Source organism: Temnothorax longispinosus, chromosome 1, assembly GCF_030848805.1.
Source record: "Temnothorax longispinosus isolate EJ_2023e chromosome 1, Tlon_JGU_v1, whole genome shotgun sequence".
Classification (NCBI taxonomy): Eukaryota; Metazoa; Arthropoda; class Insecta; order Hymenoptera; family Formicidae; genus Temnothorax; species Temnothorax longispinosus.
In genome coordinates, this window is record NC_092358.1 from 24,202,174 (window position 1) to 24,222,089 (window position 19,916).

The window sequence follows — 19,916 nt, forward strand, 5'->3', positions numbered from 1 at the left end:
ATTACTAAATCCTTTAAGTATTTACCTTTCAATATATTGCGATGTTGTTGGTCGAAGGGCAACTTTATTCCCACAGAATACTCGCCGGCAAAACGTTCGACGATAGAAACTGATGAAGATCATTATGCGAGAGTTTCTCTGGAATTTTCGTTTTTGCACGCAGATAAAAACAAAGGTAAAAAAAAAACACATTTTAAATGACACAAAGTGAAATATATAACACGTTCAAATACGTGGCATAATCTATTCTTACAAGATTCATAAGATTCATTGAATAGAAATAAAGGTATACTCTTCATCTCAAGTTGCTTTAAATTCCTTATCGTCCCAACCCGTTGCTCGAGATACGTTAGCTTCCGTCTTTGTTCTTTTTACGCGTGGTTAACCACGAAACTAATCTGCAACACATGCATGACTTTAACAACTGCCGCAAAAAATTGTCTGCGCGGTTATCGTCCGTTAGACGGTAGAACTTCACTTCACGTTAGGATCATACATAAGAAGATATTCTATATTTATGTTATAAATACAGTTTGTCATAAAATCATTCTCTCTCTCAGATGAGACATTAATATGACATTTTTTTAATTTTATTCTCCCAAATAATACACCGTACGGTCCACTTCAGCTAATCTATGACTAATAATAAATGATCTATAAATAGAATTCAGAGTAGAATTCTATTTATAATCTCATGTGCCATATAACATGAATAAATTTTGATGAGAATCCGAATACACATATGTATATATATAATATGATTTATATTAAGATACAGTCGTACATCAGAACACATGGCAGAAAAAAATTATAAATAGAATTCTGACGCAAATATTTTGCTATAAAATCATTCAGATGAGTAACATCAATGGCATTCTTAAATTTTATTCTCCCAAATATTGCACTTCGGATAATCTATAACCAATAATAAGTGATATATAAATAAAATTCAGAGTAGAACTCCATTTCTCTAATCTCATATGCCGTATAACACGAAAAAATTTTTATGAGAATCCAAGTACACAAATATAAAATATATATCAAAATACAGTGTTGTGTACATCAGAGTGTATACGCAGAGAAAATTATAAATAGAATTCTGACGCAAGTATCATAAATCTTCTACTAAAGTAGACTGAAGACACAATACGTGACGTGCATAAATATCTAAAATATCTTTCCTATCGCTCGCTGAACTCGGTGCAACGGTATCGCGCTTTCTTGCGACGGTCTCCCTCTGTAGCAGGCGATCCCCCGGTCGCGGGGTCCAAGAGCTTACCTTTAATCAGCCAGAAGAGTCCGACACAGCCGGCCGATGCGGCGCCGTTGGCGCAGCGGGGATGAAAGAAGGCAGTAGGGCTGAGTAGGGTGAGTTTTATTTGTCGAGAGCCACTCCTTTCCGATTGTTCGGTGCCCTTTGTGGCCGTTGACAGCTGCTGCCTACGGAGGTAAGTCACATTCGCGTTTGCCGATCGCTCGGGAATCGGGAAGCGAGCAGCGAGCTCGTGTTTAGTCGCCGTCTGGCCGGCGGGTCGACCGTTGTGTTTACTATCGCGACGATTCACGTGACGGTGAATCGAGCGAGAGTAATAACGTGGCCGTTTGTCGGAATGAGATAGGTCGTTTGTGATGATTTCGTGGATGTAAACGTGAATGATATACGTGTACCCGGTATGTGATAGCTATTTAGAGTTACGACCGATCGAGCGATACTGGTGAAAGCAAAGCACGTGCCGCCCAGGTAATTCACGTGCGGATATGAGAGATTATATTTCGAGAACAATGTTCGCCACGTGCTGTGAGAATTGATGCAAACACGGATGCGTACACAAATGTGACCTTCATGTCCATTTCTACCAAATTGCATTACACGCGGATTAACTTTAACCTCGCGCATCGGTTTAACTAACTTTTTATTTTTTTTTAATTTTCTTCAAACCGAGATTAAAGTTAATCTGCATTGGTAGAAATGGACATCAATCAAACGCACTAAATCTGCGAGATTTTGAAATACTTATTGAACTGCTCTTCGGGAATAGCCATTTATTCGGCCGTACATTGCTCCGGGAAAAAAGAAGATTGAGGTGTGTGAGGTAGAATAATTTAAAATGAAAATATTTATATTTTTTGCTCTTTAAATTAATTATATTTTGTATATAAAATTACTTCATTATCCGCTAATTCCGTCATTATCGAAGTATGTTGGCTTTCCTTGTAAGCAAAGGTTACGAACACAAGTTACGAAAACAAGACATAAAAAAGGAAAACAAGCATGCTTCTTCTAATAATCATGGTGAATATACCGGGTGTTCCAAATCGCCGAGAACAAATCTTGCGACAAAATTCCTTACTTCCTCCGATGCAGAGTTCAAAGTTTTTTTTTTCTATTTTCACGTTTAATTAACGCGCGATTAAGTGGCGTGCAATTTTACAACCGCGGGTCTTCATCGATTTCCCTCTTCATATATTTACGACTCTTTTCAAAGAAAGATAAAGCGAGGCGCGGCCCAAGTTAGGAGTAAACTTTCGATCATGCGAAGCAAACAACGAAGTGAATGAAAACAGAGCGTAATGAAGTGCGACAAATGGAATTAACCAGTCAGGACGATAATCGCACGACGCACACACAATGTATACATCATCAGAGTCTAATATAATATCCTCCCGATCGCTATTTTTGGAACAACACGCCCCACTTAACGTGCAAGGCGCATTAATAGTTTGTTTTATAGTTCTAATATATCAAAACGAAAGAAATTGACGACGATGTTGTGATTTAGCAGGCGTACAAGCTGGGACGAATCGATTCTTGTCAGCTGAGAACAAAATTTCTACGAATCTTGATATCATCGACTATATCCAAATGTATAAATAATAAAAGATACATTCTTTTTATTTCTGTATGCAGAAAAATTTACTAATGTAAACAAAAAATTGTTTAGGTAGAATTTAAATTGTTTATTACATTGTTGAAGTAGAACTTATATCGTTATCTAAATTAATTTTTAATTATTAATCAAAATTATTTAGGATTATTGTATTTCAATAAAAAGTTTTATTATTATACGCAAATTCGATTACATTGAATATTTTCTTTCGTGATATTTGTTCTTTCCTTTAATTTAATTTTATTGATGCGTCGCGTCTAAACGTGTAAGTAAATTATCCGATTCGCATCGATCATCGATACGTCATATAAATCCCAAGGGATTTTGCTGATTTTGAATACTGAAATCTCGAAGCGAAAATAAGCGCGAAGAACGGAATAAAACGGGAGAAAAACGTAGGAAGAAGAGGAAGAAGTAGAAGCAGAAAAAGAAGGGGCGGAGTTAAATCGAGTGAGTTAGATAAGAAGACTTGTGGTGCACTCGTAAAGGGTACACGCGTCAGCGGAGTTCGTCAGTCTGCGGACGAACGTCTGCCGAAATAACGGGAACGGTTCGAAGCACCCGCGTCCCGCGTTGACCGTAACAATATTTACAACACTTGCCGATAAATACGTGATTAACATAAATACATAATTAAAAAAAAAACAACGTAACATTAATCTTTATAAACAAGTCAGTGGATAAGTCGACAGTGACGACGCTATACATGGAAGGAGCCAAAATTCCTTTGTGCGAGGATGAAATAAAACTCGTAAAAAGTAGGGAATAAGAAATGAAAAAGTTACAACGGCTAACGTACATAATGTAGACATCTGAAAGTGCATGTTTAATTACGAGAAAAACGGGCTCGTTCGAAGAAGTTGAATTGCAGCGATTAAGGGACGATTACGAGGAAGAAAGAGGATAATTGGGGCGAATTGTTCGGAGATAGCGGTTTAATTGGACGCCATAAAGTACTACAGTAATTTCTGGAGGAACACCTTTCGCGCGGGTTAACAATAGCTACAATGTAGCGTCACGAAACGATTCGAAACGTATGAGCGCCCTGTCATTCGAGGCCAAAGTTCACGTTGTTGCCGCTCACACCGCAGAGGCATAGAGGGATCAGTATTCCGAGAAGGTCACAAAAATTTATCGTTATGACTAATGGCGCGTTCTTAACGGGAGAGCCAGCGAACGCGAAGAGATACGGAAATTAATTGATGCGGCACGCGCGATAAAGTGCGGAATATACGTTCTCGAGGGGTGCGTATCCCCTCCGGCCTCTCTTGCCGCGGCGAGGAAATTTCAGCGAATTAACGGAGCAGATAGAAACCAATGAATGAAAGAAGTGTAAACGAACGCGAGTCGATGAGGAAAGTTAGCGCGTTTAATTGCGTGCGGTGCAAGGGTCGCGGCTGTTCCGCGAGAGATTAGGTGAATTAAAAGACTTTGAGCGGAATTTATTTTCCAAAATTAATCTGGATAACCATTAATTAAATAAATCAATCATCACAAAATGTTTTGCAGTTCTTTTCTCTATTATTTTCTGTTTTCACGTGTTTTAATTCTCATAAAACTGTGGGAGAAAAATTAGAAGATAAAACTTAAGGGCAGGACACTCGGAAATAAGCTCTGAAAATAATCTTATTAAAAAATCTGAGAGATATATCTTAAAATAAAGCGAATTTTTTTGTATAATGTGTTTTCTTGTTTTTTGTAGCGCGTGAGTCACGGCGATCTTTGATTTTCCGAAGAATGCGAAGGAAAAAGGATCCGCGCATTCGCTGAAAGATGGGGCACTTTGCGACAAACGACACGATCTTCGCTACGGGGGATGGAGATTTCAAACCATTTACGCGATCCGTCACTATCGTCGCTGCAGCTTGCGCTATAATATTCAGCATTATTGGAGTATTAGGTTTTATATCCCTTAATCGGTTTAACGAACTTGAAATCTTTTGTGAACAGCGAACTGAATCCTATCTCTCTGAATTCCAGGCAATTTAATAACGGTAATCGCACTGTTAAAATATACCAAACTGAGACGACACGCCACTACAGCCTTTGTGATAAGTTTAAGCATCTCCGACTTGATTTTTTCCGCGGTAAATTTGCCTCTAACTGCCAGTAGATATTTGAACGAAGCATGGGTTCTTGGCGAAACTTTATGCACTCTATTCCCCTTGTTCTTCTACGGGAACGTCGCCGTATCTTTACTCAGTATGGTGGCTATTACTATCAACAGGTAAGATTCTCCTCTCCTTTGAATTTTGATAAAAAAGAAATATGTGTATTTTATATGTATTTATAAAATACACATTAATATACACATCTAAAATATACATTGATATACAAAAATATAATACGTTATAAAAATATGCATTAATATACACTGAGAAAAGGTGTTATTAATTTTACATTATATCTTAAAGATATAGCTTGAATGTATTGAGAATATACATTTTTAGAATACACGCTAATGGTTATCTAACTAAAATCTTGTTCTCTTTTCCAGATATATACTGATCTCACAGTCGGACATTTACAACCAGTTATACACTAGTCGCGGCATAACGCTGATGTTAATAGCCATATGGACTCTAAGCTTCCTCATGCTGCTGCCGCCCTTGTTGGGCATCTGGGGTACTCTAGGACTGGATCCGGCCACCTTCTCGTGCACGATATTGAGGAAAAACGGCTCGAGCCCGAAGAAGTTCCTGTTCGTTCTGGGCTTCATCGTACCATGCGTGGTGATCAGTGTTTCGTATCTCTGCATATATTGGCGCGTACGAAAAAGCCGAAAGAATTTGGAGGCTCACGCGGCGGAAGGTAGACGAGGCGGCGGATTTCAACGGCGGGAGGACTCCAGAGTGACTAGACTGATGCTCACTATATTCCTTTGCTTCCTGATGTGCTTCATGCCGCTGATGCTGGTGAACGTGATCGACGATAAGATGAAGGTTCCGATACTTCATATAGTGGCGTCCGTCCTCGCATGGGCATCCGCGGTGATAAACCCTTTTATTTACGCCGGCACCAACAAACTGTACAGGGAGGCGTACAAACAGGTTCTGTGCCCCGTTTCGAGGAGGACACCTACGATCGGTCTCAAACCGACGCCTTCTCACTCGAGCAAGATCTCGTCGCCCAACACGATATAAAAATATCTTTCGTTCCGGAAATAATCGATTTGCTTTAGATTAACGATGACGAATAAAAGTTGATGCACGATATCATTTTCTTCATCTTTCATAAGAAATTAAGTGCTTGATTAGTAAAGCGCAAGATTATGGAAGAATAAAACCTTTTTTTTACAGAATTTAACTGAAAATGTGTTAGATTACGAATCTTGAAGCAATAGATATCTGTTTGATTAAAATTTTGTATTTATTGATTAAGTTTGTGTTAAAAAGTAGAAATTTTTCTTCGCCAAGCTAAACTAATAGATAAGTGTTTTATTTTAATTTGGGATAAGAAATATAACAGCAGTACGAGAAGGAAAATATGTATAAAAATGTATTTTTTGCCTTAATATTATACATAAACATTATATCATAACGTTATAATATAATGACATATAATATTTTTTATAAAAAAAAAGACTTGCATAATACAAAGTATACAAGCTTCTATAAAAAAAGGACGGAACATATACAACAGAAAAGTACGTCATAATTGACAAATTAAAAAATACGTATTAGTAAAATCGATATTGCAACTTAAAGCAAAAATATGATTCATATGGCATAAATCATGTATGAAACATTCGAGATAAATACTTAAAAGGAATAATAACATCCTAACGTCTCCAAAATATTACATTTTTTTATATTCAAATGTTATTCTTCGCGACAATTTTGCTGATTATTTATCCATTTAAAGATACATGCGCATACATGCGTTAGAGATACGCGCGTATTAATTTGGTAATAATATATTTGTACTTTTGAAGTGACAGCATTATCTCAAATAAGTACGACAACATGAATATTAGTAACTAGAAGATGTTATAAAAATATTATAGATCACAAAACCAATAGGTAAAGTATTTTCTCTGCCCTGGTACTGGCTGTAAATTAAAATCTCATGTCAAAGATTGACAACGGATTTGCGAACAAATGTAATGTAGAAAAGTTGAAAAAATAAAATTATTTTCTACCATAATGTTCGATTATATCTACGTAGGTATTTATAATCTTTTATCTTAACTTCGTTACTTACATACTAATCTCAATTATTCTTCTAAACATGGACGGAATTAGTATGAGTGCCTTCGTAACATTTACCTTACGTTGCTTACATTAATCGTAATAAAATTTAAGTTTGGGATGTCAGAGATAAAATGCGGATATGCCACATAAACATACGCATACATTGGTAACGATAAAATCTACGAGATTCTCGTGAACACAATGAGATATTTACAACCTTCGACACGTTACTACGTAAATGCAGATATGCAGTCTAAAGATACGCAAATAAGAACGTTAATTCAGCTCCAGTTCCGGTAAGTACGGCTCCGTGATTGCAGTGATAGGACAAATGCTCAAGGTATCCTACAAACAAAGAATACGCACAAATAATAATATTGCAATACGCAAATAATGAATAATAATTTTGAGTAACATGGAATCGAATTTTTCGTTTCTTACCAATCGTGCGAGTTCGTCGAACGTCGGCCGCTCCTCAGGATCGTCTCGCCAGCAGGACGACATGACCTCGTAAATCGGGTCTGTGACGTCCAACAATTGCGGTAGCCGGACACCTCGCGTGACCGCGTCCTCCACCTCGCTGTCGAGCGACAAACTCGAGTACGGTGTGCCGCCCATGCTGAACATCTCCCAGAGAAGCACGCCGAACGCCCATATCACGCCCGGCTGATGTTTCTTCTGATTGTCGAAGCACTCGACGGCCGTCCACCTCGCGTATTTGACGTCCTCCAGGGCGTACTTGGCGATACCGTGACCCATGAGCTTCGGCGTCCAATCGCTCAACAGCCCCACGCTTCGCGCACAGAGGCGACTGTGCACGATCTTATGGCTCGCCAGGTATTGCAAGGCGACCGCTATCGAGGACGAGATGGACAGTAACCGATCTACCGGGAACACGTCTCCCGATCGCGCGCTCAACAGACGATTCTTCAGAATCTGCGGCGGCAGCTCCAGCACGACGTAGAGCATGTCGGTGGTCTCGCAGGTTCCCACGAGACCGGCGAGATACTTCATGGAGCCCGCACGGATGCACACGTCTAATTCTCTCAGCATGTGCTTCTTGTCGGATCCCTTCAGGCCGCCGTCGGCTATGGTGTGCACCGTTACCGGACAGGCGCCGTCGTCCTTTAAAACGGTCCCGGTGTGCACGCTGCCGAATCGTCCTCTACGCACGACGTGACTGTCGACGGACAGGGCGTTTCGCGGTATGCTCCAGACTTTCTTCTTCAGTTCTTGATAGTGATTCACTCTCTCGGGAATGTCCTCCGGAATGTAGCCCATATTGTCCACCTCGTACACCGGACCCTGCAGCGTGAGCTCCTGCTGCTCCGGCAGCTTGCGCATGTGAAATCTCTCGTGTCGCCGTCGCAGCACGAAGTACACCAGTATCGAGGCGGCGAGTAATATACTCAGCAGCGTGATCGCTATGCAAAGCACAAGAGCGGTCGTGTCCATTCGATTCGTGGCCGTCGTCTCGCGTTTGAACACGTTATTCGCCAAATCGGAGTAGGAACGTTCCACGTTCGTTCCTATTCGCGAGATTATCGCCAAGCCGACCTGCGCGGAAACGTAGTGGCCCTTCAACGGGACGTTGTAGTAACCACCGATCATCTTTCCATCGCCTACGACGAACTTTTTGTATCTGTAAAACTCCGACGGGTCGAATTGCGCGGTAACGTAATAATTTAAGCCCTGCTGCGACGCGCTGTCGTAGTTTGAATACTCGACGAGAGAGTCGACCGGAGGTATAGTGCCAGCCTGCGCAACAACAACCTGATACGCGCTGATCGGTCCGTACTCGCTGTGACCCTCGGTAAGCTTAACGGTAATCGTGCTGTCCCCGCGTTCCAGTATTTCGGGCATGGCGGGCTTGTCGGGGGGACCTATCAGGGTCCAAGCCACAATGTACGCCGGATCGCTCGTCCCCTGCATGTTGCTGGCGGTAACGGATATGTTGTACGTAGTGCCAGGCTGAAGACCTCTCAGAGTCGTCATGTTCGTCGCACCGCCTTGTATCTGACTCTCGATAGGTGGCAAGATGTTGCTCGAGTAGCTTTTCACGACGACAGCACGGACGGTGTAAAACGTCACGTTCCCGTTGGGTATGTCTGGCGGCTGCCAGATTATTCTGAGAGCATCTCTTTCCTCCACGACTACCAGTATCCTCCTCGGTGGACTTGGCCCTACAAAAGATACATGCATATCGTTACATATTGGAGATTTCACTGTATTAAGCGCACATAGGGGATAATCTTATATCTTGTCACATATGCACAGAGTACGCTCGGTCATAAAAGTTACGTTAAGTAGAGAATCGGTGTCGCTGCGAACCATACCTTGCTGACCGGTAGCGTAAACGCTCATAGCTTCATAGCTGCCGCAATAGTTATCGGGATCGGAGGCGCAGAGGACAGTGCAGCTGCTCGACGGGCCGTCCTGGCCGAATTTGCTGACGCAGTAGCACTGCTGGCCGTTCATTAGCGCCGCGAACCTGTCGAGAACAAGGAGAGGATCACAATCCTGAGATACCCCACTCGAGACACCGATCTCGAGCACGTTGCTCTCACTTACATGTAATACTGGGAACGGCATTTTTCGATGCACTCGGCGGGCGTGCTGGCGTGCGCCAAGCCCGGGACGGGCAGCCCGTGATCGGAACTCCGGAAACAACCCTCGTACTTCTGAGCGCACGCGAAATGAACGCCGCAGAGGAGCAAGAGGGACGCGATTATCATTTTGTCACTTTGCGAACGATTTTTATTGCGTTTCATACTAATTGCGAGTCGCGCCTCAGTCCCGGCCTCCCTTCCGCGTCATAGCGTTTATGAGTTACACGTTCGGAATGTGCAGCACGAGCAGGTATGAGTCAACGCACGCGACGCGGTACACGAGGGAAAAAAAGTTACGTCCGTCTCGACGAATGGAGATGCTGGTCTGCCAATAAGTCACGAACGGTTCCTCTCGCGTCGCCGAATTCGCTCATCTTCCCACGCTCCCCGGCCTATGATTCAATAGGGAGATACTCATTGACGAGTAAACTGGAGTAAACAACACCTGGGGTCCACGTACGCTCCCATTGTTTCGAGTGCTACCACTCGCGGCATTCACGCGAGCCTTCGCGTCAGGTGCGTGCCAAATCGAAAGAAATCGGAGCAAACGCAGGGATGACCATTCTTTTCAATCCTGACGTCGTGACTGACGTAACAATTTAACAATCAAAAGTAAAAAAAAATTATTTATGTGACATATAAATGTTTATAATTTTTTTAATTCAGTAAGTTAGCTATTATTGAGACTATTTTATATTGATGCCATTTTATTATGCAATGTTATATTACTGTATAACTACATTATTATTTTTGAATTCTTATTTATTCTGGGGTATTGTTTAATAACAAATCGATGACTTTTACGAGAATTACGTAATTTCAATGAAATAATGTTTAGGTGTGCTTAAATCAATATAAATATCTACGAATACATATTAAATTAAATAATAAATTTGATTCCATTTTCACGAAGGAGCGTCCAATCAGATTTCACCTAGATTTATGTCTCCAAATTTTATAATTTCGCGTTTCAATAATTTTTTAAATATTGTGCCTAGATAAATATATTAGAAAGAAAGAATTTCGTAAAAGGAGATTTGTATCCACAAATTTCATTTAGGCGACGACGCCCCGTACAGTTTACGTTACGGCCCTGCATTATCCGACTTCGAATGGCGGTGCAGCGGAGGAGGTGCAGCTGCACTTTTGTATTACGCATTGGCTATTGAGAAAAAAGAGGCACGATTGAATGGAGTTCGCGTCGATAATTCGCGTGAACTTAACCGAACCAATTAAGATCGAAGCGATCGAATAAACGTCGAATAGACGAAAAATAACTTAATTAATTAATTAATTAATTAAAAAATAAAGAAAAAATGGCAGGGCAATAACGAGAGGAAATTTTGACAATCATTCACAGAAATAAACCGAAAGCGAATTCGGTCCGGAAGAGATTTTCGCTTGCATAATTCATATGCAGATCGAAAGAAACCCTTGAAAGTTTCATCGTTTATGATGTAGAGTAATTTAAATCGACACGCCACAAATTCCCGCCGCGAATAATTACGATCGAGGCTGAAGAAAGGACTTTTCGGCCGGGCACAGATAATTGCGGGTTGCGCAACGTTCAAGGTCGCGCTAGCTAGAGGTGTTCGAAGATTACATCTTAATGATAGCGTGTTATCCCTTCCCTTTCCTTCTTCTCCCCGACTCTCTCTCTCTCTCTCTCTCTCTCGTTCTTCGGGGCGAAAGACCCCTGTATCGATCTTCAAGGCCTTCAACGCTTAACGAAACTGTTCGACGTCTCCGATACTCCTTCACCCTCGCGAACGTTATCGATCATACATAAATTATGCGAATTAATTAAAAAGAATTGCAGCACGAGTTCCGCGAGTCCCAAGAAAAACAGCGAAATGGAACATGGCAATAAATTTTCGCTCCTCCTGCGTGCTACAATGACGTACAACGTCGCAGTATTTCATGCATCCTATCGACGAAGTGTCATCCGTATTTTAAAATTCTGCCGTTAACTGAATTTTTAGGTCAATCGTTACGGTGTCCACACGTGCGCCATGTAACAACTACTATAATAACGCCAAGGGTGCCACAGGGGGTGGCTTGATACAAGTTCGGGTTACATTTCGCGCATCGGCGTCTTATTTGCATCGCGATTAATACTTTTATGCAAATGAATGCCCGATCCGTGGCCAATTGTACTCGTGTCCGACCCTAACGTACGTGTACGGTAGCTGCATCCTTATATCATGCGTCTTATTCGTGAGTAGGTATCTCGATCGATCAGCCCTGCGCGCGCGTTATGGTCTTCTCTATTGATAAATTATAATAACGATCGTCGATTTCACAGTCGTCGACTGGGAGACATCGATGCTGCCTCCAGCAACATCGAACGCGAATTTTGCGACTCCTCTCTAAATAAACATTTCTGCTTTAGATATATATATTTAAATGTTATAGAAATAATTACCGGATGCGTCAACACAATTTCCAGTCAACCTAACTAGAAACTTTTATTTATTATGCGGTTTTGATTCTTTTTTTGATCTTTTGATTGACTATACAATCATTAAAAAGCTTGAAAGATAGTCACAACCGTGATTGACCGTACTTTCCGTACGCGCCTCGAGAGTGAGGGGCACGGAATCGTGAATTTTTTCCGTTGAGTGTGTGTAAGAGCGTGAAGGGTGAAAGAGCGCAGGTCCCTCACGGCTGACCGTGTCGACCGCGAACCCAAGAAAATGAACCCGAGGCACCAAGGGTGAGCGGTGGGCGGACGGTTGTGTGGAGCAAAGGCGAAACGTAGGGAGTCACGCGAAGCAACCCCCGTGAAACTGGTGGTGGCGGCTCGCGAGGAACCGCCGCGGTACTACGTTCCCCGGCGGATACCAGTCAGTCTGCAGGATGAGGCGCGCGACGTGGCTGCTTTTTGTGTCTACCTTGCTTCTCGTCCAGAGGACCCACGTTAGCCGCGCTCAGAGGACCCATGCGCGACAGGGTCTCAACCGCGAAAGCCCGACCGTTAGGATACCGAATCAGGGAAACGTCCTCGGCAAAGAGGTACGACATCGTGTTTCAATTTATCCCGGTCGGTCGGTCTTGGAATTTTACACATTAGTGTACTGAGACCTGTCATCCCGCGCTGTCGAAAGTTGACAGGAATTTAAATCCTCTAACGAAGATCGTCTACGAGCAAACAACTGGTTTTATGTCTGTTAATTCGGGTATTAATTTCATCAATTTCGCTGGTTTTTTTTTATTATAATTCCAAAGATAGAGATATAAAAATACTGTGTTATCAAGTTAAATATTTTTGCATTAATTCAATAAAATTCATTATCATTAAATTAAAATCGTTTATAAATATACAGTCAATTTTCTAATTTGATAGCGAAACAGTAATTGAACTAATTCGTTGCTCTTTTTATTTTAATTCTAGAAACACCAAGTAAACGATGAATTAAACTAATTGAAAGTAGGATTTTTAGTCCTCGATAAGTGCTTTTTTCATTTCATCTTCTGTGTACTCTTCTGAACTTTAGGTAGCCGTCAACTCGGTGAGATTGACGCAGTACCTCGGTATCCCTTACGCGCAACCCCCGGTTGGCAAACTTCGCTTCACGCGACCGGTGACAGATCCTCTCCCCTCTTGGAACGACGTGAAAAATGCAACGCAGTTCGCGCCGTCCTGCCAGCAGGCTTCGGGTCAGCTTAAATTGCACGAAAGGCTCTACAAGCGATTGCTACCACCGGACATGCCCGATCCGGGATTCAGCGAGGATTGTCTCTTCTTAAATATCTTCGTCCCGAGCGAAGGTATGCGTTCAATCGTCCATGCGGACTAGAGTTGTAATTAGAGAATTTATACAAAATTCTATATAGCTCTCGGAAATCGGAAGTTTATTTCCAAATTGTTTCAAATTTCTTTTAAGCATGTATTTAGACTAAATTTAAATATATTTATTTTTTAAATATTATTTTCGTTCCGGACTCTTAACTTATTTTACTCGTGCTCTCTCCTCCGGAAAGAATTCAAACGTACAAAAGGAACGAAAAAGAGTCAGATTACCTTCGTCAGATTACATTCTCGCAGGCAGGCTGCGATTTTTGCGACGCGAAAATTTTTTCTCGCGATAAATATAATTGACAAGGAGAACGGTGGTTGATGACAGTCCTTGATACTGTCTACGTGATATTTCTTTTCTGCGCGAACTTCGACAACGTTAGGGCACGCAACACGCGGCGAAGAAACGACGCACGGTCAACGGCGAAGTTCGTTCCCAATAAAGTGCGAGATAATGCTCGCCCTCAAGTTCTCGGAGACTGATTCTTATCGTCCGAGAGAAAGAGGGTGATTACGGTGATTACTCGCGGGAGGGGGCGAGCATTATATACCAGCGCGATCAGATAAAAGTGGACCAAAGCAAAAAATTAATAATGTGCCGTGCGAAGTGTTGTGCGGAGAAGATTTATCATGTCGCATAAAAAGTATAAAGGTGAACATTCATTATGTTTATTACTCGATATGATTGACTTAGATTAGATAATTCTTCCGTGAAGTTTGCGTATCGTTCACGCTGTGATTGTTCTCGATGATTAATTCTTTCAAGATTTTTTTAAATTATTCGAAAGACTTATTCCATTTTACACCGAGAATAATACGACCCTGAAAAATACATCGTCGATAAGTAAAGTAGAAAAATAATAATAATAATATTATACTGTCCTTTTATAATTAGTTCGAATACAGAATTACCTGAAATGTAGCAAGATAAATATAAAGAAACGCTCTCTTAAAGAACTTTAAATGAATAATTTAAAACTTTAAGAAGTTATTTAAGCTTGCGAAAAAGCATTTACGTTACAATTCTTAATAGATTTGTCGAAAATAATATAGTTTTGCCCTTACGAAATGTATTTTGTTTCATAAGTTTGTCTAGAAGTTTAATGCAAACCCATTTAACGTAGATAAACATTTTAATTGCTTTCGCATTGCGCACTGTGTTTTTCCACTTGCCCTAGTCCTACCCTAATACAAATTTAATGAGGTACGACGAGGAAATATATATATAGAGCTTTAAGAAGCTTTCCGAGCTCAAATATGCATACACAAACGAAAAGTTCAATGGGTGAATGGGTAAAGCTGAATGCAAACCAAAAATGCAACACACTTCGACCGTCATTGATGAAATCGTTATCGGGAACCGCTAAACGGCGTCTCTCTCTCTCTCTCTTTCTGTCTTTCTCTTCCTCAAAAGAGAGGAAAAAGAGAAGGAGGTCTGATCTCGGAGTCGCGAAATCGTGGCACAAAACCACGTATGACGACGACAACGATAGTCGGGGTCGATATATAACGTAGGGCTGGCAAGAGTAGTAACAGTAACTAGCGCGCCCACGGTGGCACGCGATCTCCCAGGGCCTCGGTCTGAGATGCGGAGATACCAGAAAGCCGGTCACGAAAGCTCACCCTCTCGCTCTTACCTTCTCTTTTCGTTCCTTCGGTCGTCTCTCGGCGAGGAAGTCGTTGAATCGTCACGACTTGCCGTCGTGAGTCATTGATTCGCGTAAGAAAGCTATGTACCGGATACGTTAGCGATCGGAAGCTTGCGGAAGGTCCGCGTCGCGCGACATTGGAGAAATATCTGGAACCCATTTCGCCCCGATGACATCGGTAATGCGAATGCGGAAAACGCCGAAAGAAATACGTATGCAAGTCTGCCAAGGTCGTCGCTAAGAGACCGACAGAACGATAACGCGGGACGGGACGTCCGTGTTCAGGAAACCGCAGGGGGGCCAGGGAATCTCCGTACCGGTCCCCGTGTTATCGTAACATGCCGGGTTGGAAATAGAATCTTCGATATGTACGAAATTATTCGCGGTGGCTTCACATAAATTCTCTCTCCCACTCTCTTTCGATCTATATGATAGAATTACAATATAAAAAGAAGGAATAAAACTTCGCTCGATTCGCAGCCTATTTTTGGAGCAAGTCGAGTCTTAATAAAACATCCAAGTTTCCTATTTTTAAATAAAAGAGATGTTTCTAGTTCAAGAATAAAAATCATAAAAGAAATGATATTAGATTCGTCATTGTTAATATTGATTTCGTCTATTTCCGTTAATACGATGTCAAGGGAATTAGGGCTTAAGAAATTGACGATTAGTTGGGGGATAAGGGTTATGAGGTATGAGTAAAAAATTAGAGGAGAAAGGAAATATAAGTGGATAAAGAACTATTGGATGGAAATGGAAAAGAATGAATAGAAGAATGCGTACAGTAAAGAAAACCTACAATATAGAAATGGCCGGAGTACAGAAGCTTTGGAAGTTTTAAGAGATGAAAGGGTGGATTTAAGGAAAGAGCTAATTAGCAGAGATTTCAAGAGGGCAACAAATATATATTAGAGGAGGATAAAACGTATGTATATGTTTTGCGGACAAGGGAGGGATTAGCCAGTAAGTAGCCACTATAATGTAGAGAAATGTAATAGAACCAAGTATTGGTTTATGGAGTTAGGTAAAAATAAGAGAAATATTAGATAGAATATGGAATCTGGATAGCGTAAAAGGGAACGTGCTGAGGAAATTATGGCAGGAGAAAGAGACTATTAGAGTAGGAAAAAAATAGGTAGTATTAATTAAGTTCGATGGTTGCATGGATGGTATGACTGTGCTAAGTAAATATGTTGTAAACCAAGTCCACTTCTTGAGTATAAGTTGAAGTTAATAAATTATATTTCCGTTAGTATTTGAGCGATCCTAAAAGAATTCCAACTTGGATCGTCAAGGTGGATCAGACCTGTCTAAATAGCGAGTGCGATTAAGCTCGCGTGCAGCTTACAATCAAATAAAACCGTCTTGTTAAGTTAACATCCCTCTTTCGATGAGTTGATGGCTCTGACAGTTAACGAATATTTCATGTGTGTAGGAAACCGCCAGGGTGACCGATGGCCAGTGATGGTTTGGTTCCACGGTGGCGACTTCAACACCGGAACTCCAGCGATCTGGGACGCCTCTATATTCGTTAGCAGACAAAAGGTGCGATTGCGCGCTGTCGCGCGAAAAAATACCTACCTTGCGAAACAGCCGGAAAATCGGAATACGAAATTGAAATTAACGTAACTCGGTCGGCGATCTAATCGATACCGATATAATCACGAGGTATTGGAGGAGAGAGGATGATTAACGTGTATTTTTAACGATGTTCATTCAATCAACTTCCCGGACGGACGTAAAATCGAAAGGAATCGAATCGGACCGAGTATTTTCTCTGCCTCATCTCGCGTGCCGTCACTTCGAGAATAGAACCGCACCCTTTGATATTCGGCCGCGATGCATCATTAATGGAGCTTTCGTTACACATCGTGGCGTAATGCGGTATATTGTTTTACGGCTCTTGGGAACGATTCGCGGTGGGGAAGGGAGGAGGGCAAATTGATCGCTTGCATGGCACGAAAATAAATCTCGAAAACTTTTTCGGTAACGATTGCTCGTGAGATTTTATCGCGCGCACGCTAAAAAAAAAAGAAAAAGAAATGAAAAGAGAGGAAAGCCTACAACAGTCCGAGAGATTAAATGGGGGTGACTTTTGCGGCCGGCAGGTGCTAGTGGTGACGGTGGCGTATCGATTAAACATCCTCGGATTCTTCACGACGACGGACAGCGAGGCGTCCGGCAATTACGGCATGTTCGATCAGATCGCCGCCCTTGACTGGATAAAGCGGAACATCAAGCACTTCAACGGCTCGCCCAGCAACATCGTCATCTACGGCCACAGTTCCGGCGCGATAAGCGTGGGCCTGCACATGCTGAGTCCGCTCAGCAAAGGCAAGTTCCACAAGGCGATCGCCATGAGCGGGGACGCCATCGGTTCCGTCGGCACGCTAGACAGGGAGAAACCGGTCGTGGACATCATCGCCGACAGATTCGGCTGCGACCGACGACCGAGCGGCGCGCTGATGGAATGCCTGCGACGGTTGCAGGCCGACTTCCTGATCAAGCACTCGTCCGACATCGAGACTTGGGGCCCGATCGTGGACGCAGAGACGAACAACGAGACGGAACCGTTTCTCGCGCAACATCCCAAGGACATCTTGGAAAATGGTAATTGCCGAAGTGACTCAATAACAATTATATGACGAGTCTTTAAAATCGATCTTCTAAAGATACGCGAAGATATCTAAGAAGTATATGATGTAAGTGTAGTATCTTCTAGAGATGTGTGAATCAAGGATTTTTTTATATTGAATAAACAAATCGACATAATTTCATTCAAATAGAAGCGAATTGAATTGAGTGGTTGAAATAAAATTTTCAATTAACAATATATTATTATTAGATTGAATTTTAACTCGTAGATAATAAGAAATATTTTGATGTAAAAAAATATAATATTGATTATATAATATAAATTCTTTTTAACACAAAAAACATTTAAATATTTAATATAAAACTAATAAAACATGGTTTATTTTAATGTCGCAGTAACTGAAACAATTAGGCGAAAAATCGTAGATAAATTATTAAAATACTCCAATGTAGTATCCAATAACATTATCCAATTGCATACATAGAAATTAAAATAAAATAATATTAGTTTATTTTATTATCAATACTTATACTGTAAGAACTAATCATATTTGACTGCAACTTAGCCGCTCAGTGAGCGGTTGTAACACTGAATGCACCTGTTAACATGACCATACAATTTTGCTTATTAATGGGAAATATGAGATTTTATAAAATTGACAATATATATGATTCGTATTTAAACCATCTAGATTCGAAAATTTTAAATAGTTCAGATTCGAATAGTTCGCACATCTCTAATATCTTCTTACTGTAGGACTTTGTACTTCGACACTGACAAAAAATCTTAGTATTGATCTAAAGATACGCCAAGATATTTAAGAAACGTACTCAAATAATTCTTAAATATTTATTCTTTTAAGAGTTTGAGTTTTTAAAAATATTCTCTTAATCCTTGTATCTCTTTCGGTATAACGATTTAAATTTAAACCTTCCCTTAACTTTGATTAGGTAACTTCAACGCGGTGCCACTGATTGTCGGATACACGAATAACGAGCAAGTTTTGGCGTACATGGAGACCACCAGTGGCCAGAATCCAGAGGGCGGACTCTCTTCGGAGAACTTCGAGACGATGATCACAGACGAATTTACGGCGGCGGTACAGACTCCGGATGATAACAGCACCTGCGAGTCGAAGCCCGAAATGGTGACAAACGCGGTGCTGTTCTTCTATAGACCGTACCCATCCACGACGAACACGACGGTGTTTCGCGACAGATACCTGGATCTGCAAACGGAAAAGAACTACGCGGCTGGCCTGACGTTGCTGGCCGGCAAAGTGGCGAAGGGAAGAACGACGGCTTTCGTATACCGATTCGATTATCGTCCCAAAACACAACCGGTCGCGAAGGACGTGCCGGAATGGGCGGGCGTGCCGCACATGTTCGAGCTCCCGTTCGTCTGGGGTTTGCCGCATCTGATGGGCCCCGGCACGACGCAATGGATCTTCAACGACAAGAAGATGTCCGACGTGATGATGTCGATGCTGGCGACGTTTGCCAGGACCGGGGATCCATCCTTGATGAGCGGGACAGGATCAATCAAGTGGGAGTCCTATACGCAGGACAATCCGAGAATTCTGATAATTGACAAGAACGTAGAGATGAACGAGCCAGATGCGGTGGACTACAAGGCACTGGCGTTTTGGAACGAGTATTATCCGCAAATCGTGATGGAGGCGACGAACAATTGTTGCAACGTCACCAGCACGGCGACGACATGGAGGATATTCTCTCGTAGCGTGTGTCTCAGCGGCGCGATGGCTACGTTGGCGCTGCATCACTTCTGGTTCTAGCTACGGTCACAGCGTGAAATATTATAAATACTGAATTTAAAAAAAAAACGTGTTGCGCTCGCTGTTGTATATTTTTTAATAGACCAATAACGAAAGAAGACGAAACGGCGTCGTCGGATTTTGCAATTTTATAACAAGATCTCTTCCCACACTCTACTTTTTAAAAGCAAACGCAATAACAATCTTGTTATACTCTTGTAGAATATATGTATATTTTCGCGAAATTTCGCATTTTCTCGTGTGAATAGATTCTGCGTACGTAGTCGCGATAATTATTTCACAATGTTGTACGTATTTAATTGAGAGTTCTCGCACTCGTACGTCTGTATTTATTGCGATATGGTAATCGTATTAAAAATTTCCTACGTTCACATTTGATATCTCAAT

At 41.6% G+C, this 19,916-nt stretch overlaps 3 protein-coding genes across 7 annotated transcripts; 2 read left to right on the forward strand and 1 right to left on the reverse strand.

Annotated features, from left to right (window-relative positions):
• The first annotated feature begins 153 nt into the window (after window positions 1–153).
• Window positions 154–6,420, forward strand: Tre1 (Trapped in endoderm 1). 5 transcript variants are annotated; one of them, XM_071789766.1, is made up of 5 exons: window positions 1,496–1,741; window positions 2,040–2,084; window positions 4,591–4,788; window positions 4,869–5,115; window positions 5,386–6,420. In XM_071789766.1, the coding sequence occupies exons 3-5, from the start codon at window positions 4,662–4,664 to the stop codon at window positions 6,029–6,031; spliced, it is 1,020 nt and encodes a 339-aa protein (XP_071645867.1). In that variant the 5' UTR covers window positions 1,496–1,741; window positions 2,040–2,084; window positions 4,591–4,661; the 3' UTR covers window positions 6,032–6,420. The 5 variants fall into 5 exon arrangements, with proteins under 5 accessions (XP_071645874.1, XP_071645849.1, XP_071645867.1 ...); XM_071789773.1 differs by lacking the exons at window positions 1,496–1,741; window positions 2,040–2,084 and adding an exon at window positions 154–175; XM_071789748.1 differs by lacking the exons at window positions 1,496–1,741; window positions 2,040–2,084 and adding an exon at window positions 1,178–1,368.
• On the reverse strand, window positions 6,374–10,297 carry LOC139819897 (putative inactive tyrosine-protein kinase Wsck). The gene is made up of 4 exons (XM_071789661.1): window positions 9,653–10,297; window positions 9,418–9,572; window positions 7,523–9,264; window positions 6,374–7,426 (listed from the first exon to the last, which is right to left on the reverse strand). The coding sequence occupies exons 1-4, from the start codon at window positions 9,850–9,852 to the stop codon at window positions 7,358–7,360; spliced, it is 2,166 nt and encodes a 721-aa protein (XP_071645762.1). The 5' UTR covers window positions 9,853–10,297; the 3' UTR covers window positions 6,374–7,357.
• Window positions 10,298–12,446: 2,149 nt separating this feature from the next.
• Window positions 12,447–19,915, forward strand: LOC139819921 (fatty acyl-CoA hydrolase precursor, medium chain). The gene is made up of 5 exons (XM_071789701.1): window positions 12,447–12,705; window positions 13,188–13,461; window positions 16,574–16,683; window positions 17,247–17,748; window positions 18,685–19,915. The coding sequence occupies exons 1-5, from the start codon at window positions 12,550–12,552 to the stop codon at window positions 19,527–19,529; spliced, it is 1,887 nt and encodes a 628-aa protein (XP_071645802.1). The 5' UTR covers window positions 12,447–12,549; the 3' UTR covers window positions 19,530–19,915.
• Window position 19,916: the final 1 nt, after the last annotated feature.